Source organism: Chaetodon auriga, chromosome 20, assembly GCF_051107435.1.
Source record: "Chaetodon auriga isolate fChaAug3 chromosome 20, fChaAug3.hap1, whole genome shotgun sequence".
Lineage (NCBI taxonomy): Eukaryota > Metazoa > Chordata > Actinopteri > Chaetodontiformes > Chaetodontidae > Chaetodon > Chaetodon auriga.
This window is the reverse complement of record NC_135093.1, coordinates 21,885,044-21,906,920: the sequence shown is the minus strand read 5'-3', so window position 1 is coordinate 21,906,920 and position 21,877 is coordinate 21,885,044. Positions and strand designations below refer to the sequence as shown.

The window sequence follows — 21,877 nt, the reverse complement described above, 5'->3', positions numbered from 1 at the left end:
TATATGTTAACTGTTTTATCAGAAGCAAGTTTGCATGCTTCTGTCAGTGCAACCAATTCTGCGGCTTGTGCAGAATAATTTGAGGGAGTGGCTGTGCAACAATTGTGTCATGTAGTGTTGTAATAGCAAAGCCTGCTTGGTTTTTACCGGTTGTTGAGTTTCTCGAGGCTGAACCGTCCACAAACAGTTCTAGGTCAGCATTCTGTAAAGGTGTGTCCTGCAGATCAGGCCTGGGAGAACAGGTTTTATTTGTGACTGCCACGCAGTCGTGCGGTTGTCCATCATCTGGTGTAGGGAGAAAAGTTGCAGGGTTAAGAACATTGCATCTTTTAACAGTGATGTTAGGCATGTCAAGCAGAATCGTGTTATATCTGAGCCACCTTGCTGTTGACAGGTGAGAAGTTTTCTGTTCAAGCAAAATCATTGAAACAGCATGTGGTACCAGTAGAGTGAGCTCAGCATAGCCTACAATGTCACGTGATGCTGTCACAGCTTTTTCAGCAGCTGCCACAGCTCTAAGGCATGTAGGAAGTCCTGCAGCAACTGAGTCGAGTCTTGATGAGAAATAGGCTACAGGTCTCTGTTGTCCCCCATGGTCTTGTGTCAGTATCGAAGTCATGTACCCACCCCGTTCGTGAACAGTCTGTGTGAATGGTTTGGTGCAATCTGGAAGGCCTAATGTCGGAGGAGATTGCAATGCCAATTTCAGGTCCACAAAGGCTTTTACTGCCTCAGGTGTCCATGTGACTTTGTCTTTTGCTGTGAGGCCTTTCCCATGAGCAAGAGCGCTTAATGGTGCCTCAATTTCTGCATAGTTTGGGATCCACTGTCTGCAATATGACGTCATTCCTAAAAAACTCATAACTTGTTTCTTTGTTTGGTTGTGGGATGTTTTGGATTGCTTCAATTCGTTTGGGTGAGAGGTTTTTGCCCTCTGCTGTGATCACATGACCCAGAAAAGTGACTTGTTTTGAAACAAACTGAAGTTTTGACAAGCTGGCCTTGTGGCCGTTATCAGCCAGATGGTTCAGAAGAGCAAGTGTGTCTTGTTTGCAGGCTTCTTCTGTGGGAGAGCAAATCATGAGGTGATCCACATATTGCAAAAGGGCACTACCAGCTGGTAAACTGAGTGAATCTAGGTTGTCTTTTGCATGGTCTATACGAGGATTTTGGTGTGATCACAACCGGTTCGGCGCCTTTAATCAGTCCTACATCATATTTGTGTTTCGCCCACAAACATGATGGTACCTGTTTTAACTCAGGAATTTCTGAGACGTCTTTTATGAAAGTGTGATTGCCGAAGAATGAATCAAAAAAATCTTTTACCTCTGTTGCTGTTTGGAAATCTGTTTCTGGAATGAGCTCAACAGTCCGTACCGCAGTCACTTCAGTAGAAAACCTTTTTCGGTGCACCTTCAGATGCGGGTGGAAATCCACATCAGGATCTGATGTTTTTCCCCACCCGGAGGCCTCGTTGCATGCTTTTATCCAAGGTCCCAAGTTCTTCCACCTTTTATTTTTTGGTTTGACCAGTGAAACATGGGGGTAGGAGTGTGACACCCTGAACAGAGCTTGAAGAGATGGATCAGACAGAGTTACTGACACAGCACATTGATTATGAGTCCAGTATAACCAACCTAGCCCAAGTGTGTCCCTGTTGTGATCTGCCTGATACCAAGTTTCCTCAAACTCATTGTCTGCTCCTCGAGAGATGTGAGAAGTGCAGTGCAGGTTTCGTGATGTCATGATGTCAGTGTGTGTGTCTATAGTTAGTGTCTTGGCCTCCTGTATCAGTGTGTTGTTGACAGAGTTGAGTGTAGTGTCTGGAATCTTCCACTGATAAGCATACACTAGGTCTTCCCCACCGTATTCAACAAAGGAATTTGTTTGGGGAATTTTCGTCACAACAATACCTTGGGGAGTGGAAACCAAAACTATACCTAGTTGACACATTAAATCTCTCCCTAACAAATTCACAGGACAGCGTTTTGACAGCAAAAATAAATGTTTAAGCTTTCCCTCAACGTTATCCTGACACAAGAGTGGGGCTGTGTACTTCTCTATAACGTGAGTGCCTGATGCGCCCACTGTCTTTGCATACCTGCCGCTTAGTTTTGGGGTTGGGCTGATATCTTTCTGCATGATAACTGATTCTGTGGCACCTGAGTCTACCAAAAAAGTGATGTCTTGTCCCTCAAGAGTGTGTATTTTGGCATTTTCTTGTATGCCTCGTGTGAGAATTTTGTGTAGATTTCAGAAATTCTTTCTTCACCAGTTTTTTGTGTAGACTTCAGATGTTGAATGGCTTGTGAAATGAGGTGTTGTTTGCTGTGTGTGTCTATTTCTGCCGTGTTTTGCATGTCAGTGGATGCATTTTTACTTATCTGCTGTGTGAAGTGGTCTGCCGTCTCAGCCCTTGCGTCACAACCAGATTAGTCCATCACTGTCCTCTGCTCCGCCCCCAGTCAATCGGCCTCTGCCTCAGTCTCAGCTCCCCTGTTTTCCGGACACCCTCCAGTCCAGTGTCCCATCATTCCACACGCAAAACAAGCATCAGATGCCCCATGGCCTGCCCCCCTCCCTCTGTTGTGATGTCTTCGGCCTCGGCCTCGGCCTCGGCCTCGCCCGCATCCGCGACCCCTCTCTCTGGCTTTGCTCTTCTATAGGGAAGTTTCCAGCTACTTTTGTCCATTTGTTCCCCATTTGGACCATGAGCAGTCGCTTCAGTTCATTGGTCGAGGGTCTGAATTGTTGACAGAAGATGTCCAGTTGTGTTGCAAACTCTTCTCCCCCATTTTGGACAGAGGGGAGGTGTTTGGCAACTTCTTTCATGTCGTTGTACGTCCATGGTCTGAAGATTAGCTGAGAGTTTCCGTCTCCTCCAGCTACTTCAACCATCGGTGCAATTAACACAGAGTCTGAGTGAGAAATGGAGTCTGTTCGCTTGAAAATGGTGCCTTGTCGTGTTGTGTGCACATCCCGTGGGGGAGGGGCATGCGGTGCGCAATACTTGGTAGCATAAGGTGGAGGTCTCTCTTTTTCCCCTCTTGGGTGAGGTATTGGTTTCTCAGGCCGTGATGGTGTGGCTTGGGCTGTGGCTGTAGTTGTTTCCGGAGCGCTGGCTGCTCCTCCTCGGTCCACAGCTGGTGCTGGCCGTTGTCTGGGCGGAGCCGAGTCCAGATCAGGATCTAGTTTGAGGCACTGAGATGCAGAGGTTAGTGTAGCTGTCCCTGCCTTTTGTTTTCTGTCCCTGATGTTGGCTTCAGTGAGCCAACAATCAAAAGCTTCCCAGTTTGCTTTAAACAGTTTTCCTTTTTTCTTTTGCTTTGTCTGACTGATTTTTCCCTTTGCTGTTAGTTGGACTCTCAAGTGTTCTAATTGGTTTAGGCTAAAACTGCCAGTGCATGGGAACCCACACTCCTGAACCCAGGTTTTAATTTGGTCAGTACTCCGTTCACCATATTTTGTGATCATAAATTGAATATTGGGAGAACACATCAGAGGTTCATTTTCAGATGCTTTTTCTTTACTGCTGTTGGAACCCATTGTTGAAAAGGAAAAGGAGAAGAAGAAGAGAGAGAGAAAAGTTTCTTCTTCTCTTTAGGTGGATTTGTAAGGACCTTGGATTTTTATTTTTATTTCTTACCACTTCAACTAATCAGTGTAGATATTTACTATTGGTTTTCTCTAGAGTTTTTTTTTTTTTACCTTAATTTCGATGTTTTTATTAAACTCCCCACTTTTTTTTTTTTTTTTTTTTTTTTTTTTTAGTGAGAGTGTAATGTAAAATTATTCTAACCCCCTGCGTTCTTAGAACAACAAACCTAAACCCTAAACGATTGTTGATGGTAACATTCAAAGCTTTTTTAATGTGCACAGGGGCTGTACCTATGAGTCCCAGACTCCACAACGGTTTCCAAAACCTGCCCCCCTGGGTCCCTGACCCGAAGCTTCCTTGATCCTACAGCGGTTTCCAAAACCTGCCCTGTTAATACGTCTATTACAACACACCCCAGGTGGTGAGGATCGTTTACCTTTTCCAGATTTACTCACCAGAAAGACAAGGTTGTGTGCCAGAAAAGGTTCTCTGGATCACGCCAGTGAGTGGGCGTCGGTCCTCACGTGCCAGGTCCCCCGCTTCTCTACCGTCTTTGATAGGGAGGTTCAGGGTTTTGGAGTCCCAGACTCCAGCTGTACAGACTTAAAACCCGCAGCGCTGAGTCCCGAACGTCGCCTCACGGGTGATCCTGCCGACAACGCCAAGTTTGTTCTGGCAATTTTGTACTAAAAAGCACAGAGTCGTTCGTTGTCTTTCTGTGAGTTTATTCTGACGCCTGCAGACGGACTCCCTTCTTGTTGTCTCAAGTGTGAGATGACAAGAAAGAGCCCAGAGCAAGAGAAGTTGATAGATTATATACAATATATTATCTTTGTAGACAGGATGACTTTGTTCTATCATCAGAACAATGTCAGCACAATAGGCACGTCATAATGTGTTGTACAATCAGGACACAAGGTTCACTTAATCAGTGCATAATAACATACTGTACGTGGTTACATGGTCAGCAGATTATGACATATGCACGCACCTAATCATATGATATGGTTGTTCATTTGGCTTTAAGACAGTGAATACTTATGATTAAGTATAGAGAAGATGATTAATAAGAATTCCCATTACAATATCAAAATAAATAAATAAATAAAATGTCCTTCCTTTCATATGGCTATATATCAGTGGTTACAGGGGTTAGACAATGGCAGCAATATATAGGCGAAAAAAGGCTTTAACTCTGTTTTTGCTTGGATTGAATTCAGTGACTTTCTATGTGTTTGTGGTCACATTACTGTCTGATGTGTGTTTTGTTAAGCCATAGGCCTACTACTATCTATAGCAGGGGTGGGCAAACTAAGGCCCATGGGCCACATCCGGCCCGTTGATCTTTTTAATCCAGCCTGCTGAGGATTGGTACAGAATTGCCCAAATCAAATCATATCATAATTATGACTGCATTCATTTGACCTTGTCCTGTAATGCCTGGCGTTGCACCAGGTGGCGCATTAGGCGCAGTGATACATTGACTTGATTTCGGCTATTGCTCAGAAGTTGGCTAGTGGTTGGCTAGTTTACAGGCTCAGCAAAACACCTTTATCCAACAAACTGCCATTCAAGAATCAAGCACGAAGGCAAGTTATTTGCTGGCATTCAAATTAGCAGAGACCAGCAAGCCTTTCTCTGAAAGGGAGTTTCTCAAGTGTGCATGGTAGAGACAGCGGGTATCTTGTGTCCTGGGAGCAAGAACAAATTTGAAAAAATTAGCTTATCACACAGGACAGTGACTCACTGTGTTTAGCTAATTGACGAAGACTTAGCTGGCAAGCTAAACAAAAAAGCGGAGCATTTACATTATATTCCTTGGCACTGAACGAAAGTATGTGTGGGAACTCAAACAGGAGATTATCTCATTTTTGGAGCTACTTGAGAAAGCTGATGAGTTGAGTGACACAGATTGGCTTTGTGATTTAGCTTTTGCTGTGATCATACTGACACACATGAATGAGCTGAACGTGAAGCTGCAAGGGAAAAACCAGTTTGTGCATGAAATGTACACAAACGTCAGTGCCTTCAAAACCAAACTAGCTTTATTCTCAAAGCAAATGTCAGACAAGTCATTAGTAATAAGCCACTTCAGCTGGGGCCCGTTTCACAAAGGAGGTTCAACAAACTCCGAGTCTAATCCTGAACCCTGAGTTGATCTAGCCTGAGATAGGAAACCCCGAGTTTCCGGTTTCAGAACAGGTGATTTGAGTTAGTTCAATCAACTCAGAGTAGGTTAACTCAGAGTTAAGCGCGTGCACCACGACTATAAAAAGCCAACATCAATGGAGCCCCGATTCGACGAGTCACCATGGCAACGGGGAAGAGGAGGGCTGCGTTTTTTTACCCCACTGGAACTCGAAATCTTAATGCGCTCATACGGCGAATTTGAGCATGTTTTTAGAAAAAAGTGTAACACCGCTGCAGCTGCAAAAGAGAGGGAGGCGGCGTGGGGGAACATTGCTGTTCGGGTCAATGCGTAAGTTTAAATGTAGTCCTTTGCAATCACAATAATATTACAGGGGAAAACTGCTTGAATGGTAGCTCATTAATTTATTTCATGTAGGTGCAATCCCGCGGAGGAGAAGCGCACTTGGCCGCAGCTCAAGATGAAACATAAAAACATTGTTCAAACAGGTAAGACACGGCACAATTTAATGGGGGTACCTCATTTTGATCATGTGTTACATTGTAAAGTAAATATTAAGTGGCTGTTTGACTGTGTAAGTTGTTTTATCACCAACATAATGCTGCGCAAAGAAACGCAGCGCAACACACAATATCTGCTGGGATGTGAGAGCATGACTCCGGCTGGTAATGTTGCAAATGTAAGGACGGATTAGGTTGTGTATGTAGATGATGGACTGTGACGTGAAACGGTACCGTTCAAAAAGATAATTGTCTGGAAATGCCAGAACATCTATGCGCGGTCTGATAATCTCCCGACGAATATTTAATTCCCTGCGCAGTAATGCTGCACCTTCATCCACGGGATCGTTGTCAAAAGGACATGCCATGTTAGTGAAAAAAGTGCCTACTGACTGATTTTTTTTTTTTAAATAACAGACGGCAAAACTATGTTATCCCAAAACTCTCCTGCTGACGAATGAATGAGGAAATCAAATACCGTGTGCGGAGAGGGCGGAGACAGAGAGAAACTCGAGGTTCATTGAGAAAAACCTGGTCCCGACCAGGTTAGGTTCATAGAGTCTGTTACTATGGTAACTGACCGAGAGCTTAAGTTACCTCTCTCTGTGAAACAGGCTAGAGTTACCCCTCTTTCTCTGGTTTGAGTTACCTCCCTTTGTGAAACGGAAAACTCAGAGTTTCCCTCATTTCAGGCTTAACAAACTCGGAGTTTTCACTAAACCTGCTTTGTGAAACGGGCCCCAGGTGTCATGTCCCTTCACACAAGACCCTGAAACAGCACCACAGGAGTTGCAGTTGGAACTGATTGATCTCTAATGTGACACCCTCCTAGAGGAGAAATTCAACTCTCTTAAACTGGAGTGCAGCCAAATTTCCAAACATCCAGAAGATGGCACAGAGGATGCTGGTGTTGTTTGGATCTATGTGTGTGTATGAACAGACTTTTAGTGTGATGAACACCAACAAAGTCCCACAGATCCCAGTTGAGTGATGAACACCTCAGATCTGTTCTGAGAATTGCCATAACAAGACTAACACCAGACTCCGATGCACTGGCAAAAAAGGGTGATCAACAAGACTGTTCCCACTAAAAGTGAATGTAAGCATTAACACTGTAATGCCTTTTTTATGTTTATGTTTGATATGTATGCATCTGGTGCTGGCCCGGCCCGTCTGTCAAATTTTAAAGGTCAACGAGGTCCCTGAGCTAAAAAGTTTGCCCACCCCGATCTATAGTAATGTTTCATAAATAACCTCTATATCTCCCAGCTCTCAGCCAAGACACCTTATTTATCTGTAACCCTTCTGTTTGTTTGAGTTTCTTTGGAGAGGACAAGTTTAAACTTCATGAAGCAGCCAGCAGCCAGCAAAGACAACAGTATTCAATGTTGCATTAATTGGAAACAAGGATAGTGGAGTGAGTGTTACTGAAGTCTAAAAAGTTTTTATTTTTCCTGTATCCTATCAAAAATAAGTCAAAATATACGTATTTAGCTATTGCCTCAAATTCCATCCACATTTTCCCATCTTTCCATCCTTTTGTAACTCAATATGAATTATCATTTTGCATTAGTAGCTTCTGTTTTCATGTTCCACAGAACAGGCCCGCTGTTCCCTCTGTATTAGTTAAAGACACATTTGTATTGGGGGATGTACAGAGTTTTCTGCCCTGAGTCTAAGTCTGCAATTTTAGGCCATGACATGATAAAAGTCCCTGTCCCATATAGCAGAAGCAGCAGCCATTAAATGATTGCCGGTTTAATTGGCTTGTTAACGCAGTCATTTGTAAGATGGCACAATCCACAAAATGGTTGACTCTGGATTTTTCTTTCTCCCTTTCTCTTATTTTCTCTCACATCTGGTATCCACGGGGAGGACAATTACAACCAAATTCACTTATGCAGGACTTCAAAGTGAGTTATCAGTCACCAGAACTCGAAGTAGAATTTTAATAATATTGTATGTAAAATGTGTTAACTATCAAAGGCTGGAAGATGCTTCTCCAGGCTGCACCTACGTGAAAATGCATTGGGGTTGTTCAGAAAATTTGCATGGCTGTTCCTTTGATACTTAGACATACATACAACTTGTAGAAAGTTCATGTTGTTTTCTTCTCCATTTTGGACACTTCTTGATGGAGTTTGGTAAACCAGTTAGCTGGCTTGACAGAGAAGACCCAGGACTTACTCATTGGCTCCACCAAAATTGACTGAAATGGCATTGAATAAAACAAATTGATGTAGGCGGGAGAACAGTCTGTAAAATCTTGACAACATATTTCAAGCATGATCTGCATCAGAAAAAAGAAAGTTCACGTACAGACAAGGCATAATGATAAAGACGACTGACGTTAAAGATGCACTGGAAGCAAGCAAAACTTTGTAACACCATCACCTCCATTTCTCACTTGGCACTGCAGATGTGTTACCACTCACAAACATAGCACAAGTTTGTTTATTTGGAAGAATTAGATAAGCACCACCACTACAATTTACATGACTTTGAATAGCTCTAGGACTTTGTCAGTGGCTTACAAAACAATCAAAAAAAAAAAAAAAATCCAAATCTGCCACTATGGTTGTTTGATAAGGTTCAGGCACAAAACTTGCTAGGTTTGGGTTAGGGTTAGCAAAGATCATAGCTGAAGTTAAAATCAATTACTTCATTGGGATTAGGGAAACGTTGTCATTGCACTTCTTGGTTAAGGTATGTAAATAATAGCGGTCATGGTTAGAATTCATACGGCCACTATAGGTAGTTTTTTCACAACTTTCTCTCAAATGCAGTCGAAAATGCAATCCTTTTTTCACTTTTTGTTTTTGATTTAAATGGAATCATTATCATCAGGAGATTTACTTACAGTATCAAAGTAAAAGCACTGCAAAATGGACAGGGCTGTCAGATTGTGTGACACCATACACTTTCATGTTGGCCTGCTGTGCTAGAAAATAGATTTGGTAACACATTATTTGAGTAGTGCATTAGAGTGACATGAAACTTTATAACCATTACATGACACCTGTCATAAACATGGAGGAGTCTGTATAAATTTAAATGACTGCTGTCATTAAGTGTGGTTTGGTCAATTGAGTCATTTTCAGAGTTGACATTGTTTTAGAGCCTTAATTGTACCTAAATTTCGGTCTTAGTCCTGTGTCAATGACCTCATTCTGTTTTGGGTTTTTTTTTTGAGTCTGGACATTTTAGTCTTACCGTGGTCAAAGAATACTATTTCAGTTTAGTTTCAGAGAATAAACGCTGTTGTGATTTTAGTCATTCTTAGTAATGTGTTTTCAGTCAGTCTGACACCTGCATTTATCTACGTGCAAACACTCTCTCCTTGTCTCTCTCTCACACACACACAAACACACACACGCTCACTGAGTCCTGACTGTGTTGTGATATGAAGGCAGCAGGAAACTTAACTGCTGCATTGAAAAAATGTCTGAAATATTTTGTCTCCTCTTCTTTAATCAACAAAAATAAAAAGATTTTGGATAAAATAAAAAGATTTCATTTTTTTAAACTACAGTTTAGTCTTGTTTTTCCATCACCAATATTGCCTATTGATTTACTAACAGTTCTCATTTAATGACGTTGTTTTCTAACAAACATATTTCATCACAGTTTCAATATAATTAACACTAGTTTGAGATGACTTGACCTTACTTGACATTAACCATGACAAAATAACCTCTCAAACTTTAAGAAACCATATAGCTTTACGTTAACAACTATCACATGTGGTTGTTTTTAACAGTGGGTGTAACTACAGTGTTACAATTCGGACGTGTCATTAATGTGTCATTTAATGTAATAACTCCAGAGAATACTTGGTGCTAACAGCGTGCTATTTCATTATGCATATTTATGTGTTTCCTGTAAAAATAGAGAGCTATGGAGGCACTTGTCAACAGTGACTAACGCATAACAACAGTCATGATGGTGTCATGTCACTTTTCAGCACACCCCTCTATGTGCGCGCATATATATATATACACACACACACACACACACACACACACACACATATATATATGGAACATATGTTTATGACTGTTGTCATTAAGCATTTTGTACATACATATATACATGTACAGCAATGTTCCAAGCAAAAGCAGAGTTTAGGCATGCCTGAAAGGACCTGCATAGGCAATCTCAATCTCCAGAGTGCTTTTCGTCTCTATTCACTGCAGACTTTTTTATTAATTACTTTTGACAGTGTTTGAAATTTGTGCACTCCTGTTGATTCAATGTCATGGATTTACGTGTTAAGGGTTTTTTAGAAATCAATGTTTTATTATTTATTAAAATAACCAAACAAATGCTTTTCTGTCTGATTTTTTTATGATCTTCTAGTGTATTTTATTATTTGATAAGTGGTTTATATGAGTATTTGCTACACATTTGAAAACTAGCTGTGTTAAGTTAAGTATTTCTCATTTTCTCTGATATAATCACAAACTTGTATCTGATGAATATGTACACTGCTCAAAAAAATTAAGGGAACACTTAATCATTACAGTATAAGACCAAGTCAGTTAAATTTCAGGGATATCAATCTCTCCATTTAGGAAGCACAAGTGATTTTGACTCAATTACACCTGCTTTCATGTAAATGAAAATGACAACAGGTGCAATGGAGAGGCAAAAGCAATACAACCCCTAAAAAGGGAATGGTTTTGCATGTGGTGGTCACAGACAATTGCTCTCTCCTTATCCTTCCTGACTGCTTCTTCTCTAGTTTTGAGTTCTGTTAGTGTCTTTGTCACTCCTGGTAGTATGAGGCTGTACCTGCAGCCCAGTCAGGTTGCACAGATAGTCCAGCTCCTCCAGGATGGCACATCCATATGTGCAGTTGCAAGAAAGTTTGCTGTGCCTCCCAGCATAGTCTCAAGAGCATTGAGGAGATACCAGGAGACCGGCCGTTTCACAAGGAGAGCTGGCCAGGGCCATAGAAGGGCATCAACCCAGCAGCGGGACCAGTATCTGTTCCTCTGTGTGAGGAGGAACAGGAGGAGCACTGCCGAGCCCTACAAAATGACCTCCAGCAGGCTACTTCTGTACATGTTTCTGACCAAACTGTCTCAGACAGACTCCATGAGGGTGGCATGCTGATACAATGGGCCCTGGGTTCCTCCTGGTGCAGTACAATGCCCAGCCTGATGTGGTCAGAGTGTGGAGGCAGTTCCTGGATGATGAAGGCATTGATGCCATTGACTGGCTTTCACATTGCCCTCACCTAAATCCAATTGAGCACCAATGAGACGTTATGTATTGTGCATCCGATGCTGCCAAGTACAGACTGTCCAGCTCACCGATGCCCAGGACACTATCTGTCAACTCATCAGGAGCATGCCCAGTCGTTGTCGGGAGTGCATACAGGCACATGGGGGCCATACACACTACTGAGTCACATTATGAGTTCCCATGACAAGTTAACAATGTCACAGGGCTCTGACTTTTGAAACATGACAGATGAGCTTACCTCGGGATATTTGTGGAGTTGTGGGGAGAGGGTACACTGGAGGTGGCCAGTGTAGGGGTAGATTGTTGTTGAGGGAAGATGTAGGGCATAGGCTTCTCAACTTATTAACTTCTGCGGGAGGTATTTGCCAAAGTGATTAATATATTTGTCACCAGAGCTGGCAGCCCCTGCCCTACCTCTCCACCCAGCCCCATCTGCCTCCTTTCCCCCATCTCACTTTGCCTCCTTTTCCCTCCATTTCTTCGACAGCCCTGGTATAAAAATGCATCTGGGAGGGAACAGGGCCATTAAGTTGAGACAAGAGGATGCTGTTATTGGTTGTTATTGGTTGTTATTGGCTGTGATTGGCGATTTGACGGTGCAGCTGTACAGGTTGTGTCTCTCCCTGTGTCTCTCTCCAGAGAGGCAGGAACAAGCAGCTACAAAATGATGCTGAAATTAAAGTCAGCCTCTTCTGTTGTCACCTCTGAAGATCCAAACTCCCCTTGACACACTCACTCAAACACACACACATACACACACAAACATACACACCTCCTTCCATTGCCTCAACACTCATCTCCTAGAATTAAAGAGGTTGTGTCAAGACAAGAGCCTCCCAGGACGTAGCCTTCTCTTTTTCTCTCCTCTCTCTGTTGCTGGAGTGATGTACTTTGCTAACCATTCCCTCACTGTGGAAAAATCAGGATTGTCTTGCCTAGACAACAAAATGCCGTGCAAACTTGATCATGTGAAGCCTGCAAGATGGTCAAAAGCAATTCTTGTGAGGGCTAGACTGAAATGGGTATTTAAGTTGAATTTGCAGTTGCACAAATTCAAACTGCCTACAAACCTGCCTGATCAGTGCTAAACCATGGTGTGCAAAATTGGTTTGGCAAGATACCAAATCCAACAGACTGAACAAACTGTAAGTAAATGTGTAGAAAATGATGCTGAAGACATGTAGAATATTTCTATTGATGTACTGATACAGCCATAAAAAAATGAAGTCTTGATTTTTAGTTTAGAATCCTCGAATTCATTCATGTACAGGTGGCCTAAAAATATTTGATTCATTGGGTTTAACAGTTTCTCTCTGCTGACCAATAAAATTTTATGAATGAGCCAACCAGTCTCATGGCCATTAAATCCAATAATTTGGTCATGCATCACCAATGAAATGTTATAATATGTAAATACAGATTATATTTGTGATATTGCCAAACAGTGTGGAAAAGATCTCAATTTAAAACAGGTATGAGGATGCAGCCTTCTCTCCTAAAAAATACATTACCCACTAGTTTTGCAAAATATGCTTTATGATTCATTATCTGAGCAGATCTGTGCTTGTGATCAGCTTGGCTCAGCTGGAGTCTGTTGTGAGACAAAAATATGCTTAGTATCCAACAGTAAGTGTCATTTGTCATTTCCATTCAGTCATATGTAAGACTGAAAAAGTAGCAAGTATTGTATTTACATAATTCCCATTTTCCTAACCTGGATTATTAAGTAATTCATTTGCACACAGAATATCAATAGACGAAGATATATATAATTCATACATTTAAAGAACACGTTGCTGGATGGGAATGAACTGCGTGCATAATGTGTCACTACAAGTCTGTCAGTCCAAAAAGGGATGATGCAACACCCAGTGCGTTACAGTGGGAACTTTACACAACACCCTCTGATTTAAAAAAGAGAAATAAATTATTAAAAGCAAAGCAAAAGTGAAGTGTGTTATGAGTTTTTCTGCCTGTGGGAAGGTTGCACTCACTTTACATGTAGAGAGATTATTTTTATAGCTGCTGTGAGGTCTGTTGTTGCATCTCTTGCAAGAGCAAGAGAGAAGTAAAAGCTGGCTGTCTTCTTTGGATTTTGAAAAATCAGAATACTAGTCAGTAAAATATCAACACAGAAAACCATTTAATTGTACTAAGTACAACAATATTTTGATTAATAAAAATTCTAACAATGACATTATTATAGAGAATATAGAACTTCTTTAGGTTTGTGTACCGAAAAAGCAGAAAAGAAAGAAAAAAGGCTGTGGATGCGGAACATTAAAAGCAAATGCAATTTTTCTACAAGGAGCAGGCTTGTCTGCATAGGCCACATCAAACAGGCTATTTTAACGTTAGACCTGGAATCAGTAATGATAAGTATATTCCTAGAATTAGGACTGGGGATAATGTTATGACAGCATGGCCAACTACTCGTCAGGCTGATGAAGTGCTTCCGCTATTTCTCAACAACATTTGTCTCATTTGACTCAGTCATGGTACTCTCTCGAGGGGTACTGCTGCCACAGCTCAACGCACTTTTCCTCTTTCTCCCACCTCAGCATTCCTCCTCCTCCTCAGCATGGTTACCTGACTGCACCCTGGAGAGAGCACATGATTCGCAAATGCTCAGGAACATGTTGTTGGAGATTTCACACTAGGCCTGTCAAGACAAAAGCATTCTGACATGCTCGTCTTTTTGTCAGGGTGTCATGGGGGGTCCCAGACGCTGAAAAACGTGTCATTTAGCCGGCCATGACACTGGTAATTCATCAGCCATGACAAAATCGTCTCAAAATAGGGCTAGATTTGTGTAGTTTGATCCGTGCATTACACAGCCTGTGCTTTTCCCTCTTGCCTGCCCTGCAGGTGTCACTGTTGAAAATGTTTTATCAGAATTTACTAAATACTGGATTTTTTCCAAAGAAGAGATAAGAACAATTTTAGAAATGACATTAAGATTTGGTAACCAGCTGCTCTTTTTATATTTTTTGATCTCCCTTTTGCTCTTAAAAATAGAGGAGAAACTTCTTCTGGCCCTATGGACAGGCCTCCTCTGATTTACACACTGTGGTTTGACTGGTGTACACAGCATAATTACAGAATGCAGGTTTTTAATAGATGTGCAGATGTTTGTCAAATTGTTTATTGGAAGGGGAAACATTACAACTCCACACCATCACATCACACTACAGACCTGGTCAAGCTGACTGACAGCTGATCCAAAAAAAATTAACTGGCCTCACTTCAGATGATCAGAGGGAAGAGTGTTTCATTTCTCTAAAAACATGTTTCCTCAGTTCCTCTCTCCTCATATTTATCCCTGCATGTCTCACTGTGCTTCTTTCAAAATGTATTTTATCTTGCAAATTAGCTGTAGACACATGTAATGTCCATGTAACAGGGCTGCAGATAATAAAGTGAACAATATCCTTGTGTAGAATTTAGTTCAAAAGTTTCAGGGTAAGGGTCTCCCACTTAGTTAACAGTTAACTGTTGATCTGTATTAAAATAAATAAAAAATATTAAAAATAGAAATGATTTCAATATATTACATTATCACAGAACTAGTTTAAGTCGTCAACAAACAAATCAGCCTAAACTCCTGTATTAAACCCTGCTGCTGACTGTTAATGATGATAAAATATTACTTTGTACAGCTCAATGCTGTATACACCGCTGTTATTCTAATTGTTTCTGATACTGTGTGTATGGTGTAACATTATGATATTGTTTCACAAGAAAATCCTCCAGTTTCCTCCAAGGTAAATGTATCTTATTACTGTGATGATTTGTTTAGTGAATACTAAATCTGATAATGATGTTGCAGCTATTTTGATGTCATTACGTTGAAGGTGGATATAATAACCCTTCTTTTGCTTTTTAGTTGTTTTTACTTTTAACTCTCAAAAGGAAAGTAATTAGTACTTTTTGTATTTCTTAACACTGTATAGAAGCAAATTCACCTTCCCCAATGAAGATGAATGTCTTAATTATAATGACTTGCTTGTTCTCTCTTTTTTAGTAAATAAGAGAAAAACTAGAGGGATGAGTACAGATGGACATCAACTAAAAAAAAGAATGAAGACACAGAAGGACACTAAAAAAAGATCAACCAAAACAAAATGGAGACAATTTGTAAAGGAGTCCTTCTATCAGGAATGAAAGGGATCTGAAAGGATGGATGGAGGATTTTCGTGGGCCTGCTCTGATGCAAGGGTCCAAACCATTGAGCCTGTAGTCAAGGGGTAGAGGAGCCTGCTGGCTCTGACCCCTGATAAGCAAACCTTACTGAATGGAAGAGACCAATTAGACAGGCTGCCATAAAACATTTTATTTTTGTAAACTTTTTTTAAGTTTATGATTTCCAAAAAGAGAAATTGCAAAATATGTATATACATATTATATATTATATGTATGTAATGTAGTAAGTATGTTGAGAAAAAAGAAACATTTTGGGAAAAAATGTTATGTGTCTTTGCAATTTGCACACCTCATCTCCCTCTGGATGGGACAGGGGTGTTTGTGTGTGTGTGTGTGTGTGTGTGTGTGTGTGTGTGTGTGTGTGTGTGTGTGTGTGTGTGTGTGTGTGTGCGTGTTGGTGTGTGTGTGTGTGTGTTGGTGTGTGTGTGGGGGGGGGGGGGTAGCTGGTGCAGCAAGCATGTCACGAAGTGATTGTTCTGGTAATATGGAATCAAATAGTAAAATGTTTTTTGAGCCTGTCTTCCACTAATGGATTGCAGTAGTGTAGTTGTTACTTTAGCTCGTTTTGTGAAGTGGTCTGCAATTTGTAGATTCCAAAAATAAACATAGGAATAAATAAGTATCCCTGCATTCTTCTGAGATAAGAAAGGATGGAAGTGACATGATTTGATGAGTGCATAGGCTCAGCTGAAGACCACAATGAGAGCATGGAGGTCAGGAGTAGCTCATGTCTGTGAAATGCCTAGCAGCCCCTGACACCAAACATGTCATTGTAATGTTGTGGTTTGAGGTGGCTGTGCTGTGTAGTAAAATGCTTTTGTACATTGTGTCGGGTAGACTATGCAGGTAGTCTGAGGGATTGTAAAAATTAGAAACATGGGAGTTGTCTGCTTTAAAGCATCACAGGAAACTCTCCCATTCATCTTTGAACACAGCCCTTTGAACACAAAGACGGATGGTGGGATGAGAGGGGGAAGGAAGTTGAAAAAAGGGTCACACGCAAAGTTTTACTAAGAGTCTCTTTAAACCTTTCTATTTATATGGATCTCTACTTTAATGACATCCTTCTACATTTAAACGTTGTACTAATAAAATGCTGTCAGGCATGGTCAGAGAGTCAATTGTAGCTATTTACTAATGTTGTATTTATTGTATTGCCGGTAAGAAGAAGAAAACATTTATATATAAATACAAATATATCTATTTGTGATTCTGCAACTCTTGGACATGTTTTGCCTTTGATTTTCAACTTTCATGCAGGATTCAATGCACTGTCAATGTATGATAAGGTTTCTACTTGAATGATGTTTTATTCTGTTGACATTCATTCGGTTTTGTTTCCCTTCAGTTCAGCTACTGAATGTAAAAGTCTTAAACTTTTTAGGTCGATGTTGTTGTTTTCTACCTATTTAAAAGAAACATACAGTACTCTGTAAATTACATACACGTGTAAATGATATAGCAAAAATGTTTCTGATAATATGCTGGACTTCTTCTGCTGACCCAGATAGTATATAATGCCATGGCCAAATAAAGAAAGAGCAAGACAAGAAAAAGTGAAGATGAGGGAAGCATTTACAAGGAACACCAGCACCCTGCAGCCAGTGGGGAGCCAGTGGGAGAAATTTAAATGTGTAATCATTACAGGATCAGTCAAAATTTTTCTCAGGCAGGCTTTTCAAATTTGATTAGAACAAGGAGATGGGGGATAGCCTGTCCTGTATGAGAGGCAAGGGGGGATAAAAAAAATAATTTTTTTGAAATATTTATTTTTCTCCAAGTTTTTGTTCTTTGTCTTTTCTCTCTCTTTGTCATTCTCCCTTGAATCTCAGCATTATCGAAATGCTGTTGGTAAGTGCTATGTGTGGGGCGAGGAAGGGGAGGAGGAGGAAAAAAGGGGCCACAGGAAGGATGGGATACAAATGAGGTACATGAGGTGGATGAAATAAAGGAAACTTCCAGTAGCATGTGATGATCCCAACATTACATCCTGAAGAAAACATGTTTAAATTTCCATCTCTCTGTTGATGAGCTTCTTTATTATTCATTCTATTAATTATTGGAGTTTCTCATGCATCTTTTTGTCTTTATACAGCAAGTTACTGCAGCTTACCAGGACAGTCTTAATACCTTAAAAGCATCTTTACATATTTATGTTGATCCATGGCTGTGAATATGCCAGCCTTCATGACACCTTCATTTTTTTAACCAATAAAACATTTCCATTCTTAGTTGAGTTTTTAACATATCAAATATTTTGATTTATCCTTTTCTTGGCTGCCTGGTTGTCCTTTTCAGGTGACAAATTGCTTACTGGCACTGTAACTGCTTTTACAGTTTTTATTCTGATATTGAAGTCTTTTTTGGTGTGTTTCCATTATTTCAGTCCACCTTCCATAGAGCACAGAGTGTAATGGTGAAAGTGGAGTGACCTGAGGTCCTCTAGGTTTAGTGAATGACATTCATGAGGCATGTTGATCTAAGGCTGAAGGCAGGGAGCACCTGCCCGAAATTTAGAAAACATAATACACATGGGGAATGTTCAATCCTCTCCTCCTCTTCCTAGTCCAGCTCTTTTTTTTCCTCAACCAGGTCACCTTCCCCAATGAGCAAGGACTCACCTTTCTGGTGTTTCAGTGAAATGGATTTTGCTTCCATGTGAAAGGATCCAGCGATACCTCTCTCAGCCATTCAAAGTGCATGTGGCACAGTGGACAGGACAGTGGGCTCGTACAGTATATGGCCATTCTCTGGATGGATGTCTCAAAGCTATTTCAAAGACTGAGACTGAGCGTGTGTGTGTGTGTGTGTGTGTGTGTGTGTGTGTGTGTGTGTGTGTGTGTGTGTGTGTGTGTGTGAGTGAGTGAGTGAGTCTCTCTGTGTCTGTCTGTGTGTGTGTGTGTCTGTGTGTCTGTGTTTGGGCAGTTGCAGTCATCCAGAACTGAAATGACTTTTGAAAACTGAAACACCTGTCCTCCTGTGTTTAACTGGGATAAAAACAAAAATAAATTTAAAAAAAAGGCTGGAACTTTATGTAAAAAAATAAATAAATAAATAGATAAAAAAACACACAAAAAAAACCTTTATGAAAAACAACTAACGATGTCAATAACAGAGATCCAGGTATCCTCAGATCTCTGCTATGTTCTTCTCATTCTGAAGTTTTATGTTCTTTCCACTGTTGGTTTAAGAATTAAGAATTTTGTCCTATTTACATGTACTGTAAGTGCTGTCCATCCATTACTGGCTGGAAAGATGAAAAAAAAGATGTGAAGCAGCCTACATTCTAGCTCTAGTATTCTTTATGGCTGATTAATGTAACCCTGAGACACCCTTCTGTTCAAGTTAGCATGCCCTCCTGTACCTTAGTCCTTACACCCCCTTTCCCTCCAGAAAGCCCTGCTTTTAGGTAAAAAGTACCATAGCAAGGACCCAAATCTTTTCACCTGTTCTATGGTACAAACACTAAATGAAAAATCCTTGAGCTTCCTACCAAACCTATATGAGTCTTCTACAAAACCATTTTTCTTTACAATGTGTATACCTCAGATGCAAGCCCTAAAGCAGCTACTTTCTCTGAAATCTCCTGGCAACCAGACCTCATTCAGCCTCACCCCCCACCACCCAAAATGACACCTACCTCCCCTGGTAACCTGTTAACCTCCACCATAAAGGCCACAGTATACTTTCTGCAGACACATTTTGGCAGGTTTGCTCAAACTTAAGAACAAGTACAAAGTCTTTCCACACCAACCCCGATTGTGCATTTAACCTCTAACCTTTGTATTAAGTCCTAAGTGAAGTGAAGATCCAGCTTTGCATATAAGAACTACAAATTCTGTTTTTCATAAGCTGATAAGGGTTACGATACATTATTTGGGTTATGATAAAACTTTTGTTTTGGTTAAGATTTAGCTATGAGTTCACCTTCAGTCCATGTTATCCACAACATATAGGATTGAAAAGATGTCTTTTATTTATTTGACTTAAAATTGTTGAGAGATCAAATGTAAGTCTTGTACACCATGCATGTATCTAACTTTACCCACAGAATCATCAAATGAAGAAAGTAGAAACCAGTGAGAAGAGACAGACGCAGAGAAAGTGCATCTATGCTTAATTTGGCTTGAAAATGTTTTTGGGCCGCTACAGACGGCTACAATTCAGTTAAAATCAATGAACTTGATGTGGGATATTGTCATAAAGTAAATGCAACTGTGACCTGGTCCTTAGTCCATATAATTCCTGAGTCTCCTATGTCACTTTCTCTCCATAGTCATCTATTTCCACCTTTATTCACCTATTCACCTATACCCTCGCATAAGTATATGGATTTGAAGTCTTAGTGTTTTGAAAGACCTTCCAAAAGCAACTATATGAGTACTCAAAAAAGCAGTCACAAGATTTTCTGTTCTGCTACCTTTCATGTTTTACTCCATCTAACATAGTAGTTACACAAGTAGTTAGGTTGGAGAAATATCCCCTACATGGCTAAAAATAAACTGACTGAGACAGGGAATTGGACACAAAGCATGAACTCAGATGCTGAAGTCACAACATTCCCCCCAACCCACTTCCTATTGCTCTTATCAATAAACAGGATAAAGTCACACTACTTCTGGCTTCATCACTGAGAGAAAGAACAGTCAGTTTTCACATGACTTTTTTTATCATTATTATTTTATACTTTATTTTTTTACTTTTTAATAATTTATTCTTAGAAGATTTGTCATGCACCAACATCACCAAAACAAATTCCTTGTATGTGTAAAATCGTACTTGGCAATAAAGCTTTTTCTGATTCTGATTCTGATGACCACAAATGATCACAAAACATAAACAGGTTTGCAGCTGACTTTTCATATTAAATCTTCATGTGCCCCCACTGGTGTGGAGTGTAAATAATTGTGACATCCACTACAATTTTTTTGTGACAATGTGATCCTTTGTGTTTTTATTTCTGTAATTTTGACTTGTCTGAAGTATACTGTTGCCTTTACATCACGTCACTCCCCAAACCCCAATAGCCTCCCTTTCCTATGCAGTCCCAAAGCACAAAGGTTTGAATGGTGAGCAGTAAGTAAAATAGAAAGAAAAACATGAATTTCTCTCCTTTCCGGTTTGTATTTGTCTCTCTGTTTTTGGTCTGTTCCATCTGTTTGAGGCTTCAATGTGCTTTTGTACGCCTTGTATACAGACCTTCTCTTTCCGTCAATAGCAGAATCTTGTATTACTGTAAATTAGAACAACAAAGTGATTCTACATGTGTGGCTGTTGCTTCACTTAATCTGTGCAATCAAAAGAGTTTTTGTTCAGCACCTGAACCATACAGGTTTGGCTGTTTTGTATTTCTTTTTCCTGTTTTTTATTTCTGTATGCTCCCAATGTGCTTTGAGGAAACAGTACTATTTATTACAATACTGGTATATTATTATTACAGTTATTATAATTATTACTACCATGATTACTATTAATAAATATTTCTTTCCACAGTTACTCGCCTGTTGATGTGTTAAATGCAGTTAAAGTGCTTTCATGCATGACCTGCAGAAATAAGTCTATTCTTGCACAAATAATACAGTGATGGATTACAAAAATGTCCTTTTAACATATCAAGATTGTAGAAAGTAAAAGGCAATCTTTTTGGGTTATGAATATATGTGTCCAAAGCAGTGAACCACTTCTGATGTGGAAAAAAAAAAAAAAAGTAGAGACTAGATTATGATTACAGTGTCACTTAAAATTAATTTGACTACCTATTTTAGATTTTCATCTGGGTCTTCTCAAAGTGACAAAAGGCTAAACTCAATATGTGAAAGACCAAAATATTATTAAACAGTAATACACTCATGCATGTCTGTATGTGCTTGCGTGTGGACGTGCACATACATGCGTGTGTATGTGTCTTGTCTCCCTGCATTCTCTATCATATACAGATAAATAGCTTTTTCTAGTGGTATGGGTTCTCTTGTCCCTCACTCCTGCTAAGTAGATTTCACAGTTAACTTCTGCTCTGGTTCCACATAAATTTCAGCTGGAATACAATGAATTAAACACATGTCACCAATGCTTAAATTGAGCAATTTGGATTTTTGCCCACCAGAGTATATTTGTGTAGGATACTTGTTACTTTGTACCACCACTTACGAATGAATGCAGGTACGTACACTGTATGTA

At 40.2% G+C, this 21,877-nt stretch overlaps 1 protein-coding gene across 1 annotated transcript in view; it reads left to right on the top strand.

Annotated features, from left to right (window-relative positions):
* Positions 1–15,779, top strand: part of rbfox3a (RNA binding fox-1 homolog 3a) — a 315,560-nt gene extending 299,781 nt beyond the window's left edge. The window contains exon 12 of the mRNA XM_076760027.1: positions 15,522–15,779. Coding sequence (XP_076616142.1) covers positions 15,522–15,524 — 3 coding nt within the window. The 3' untranslated portion in view covers positions 15,525–15,779. The remainder of the gene's footprint in view (positions 1–15,521) is intronic.
* Positions 15,780–21,877: the final 6,098 nt, after the last annotated feature.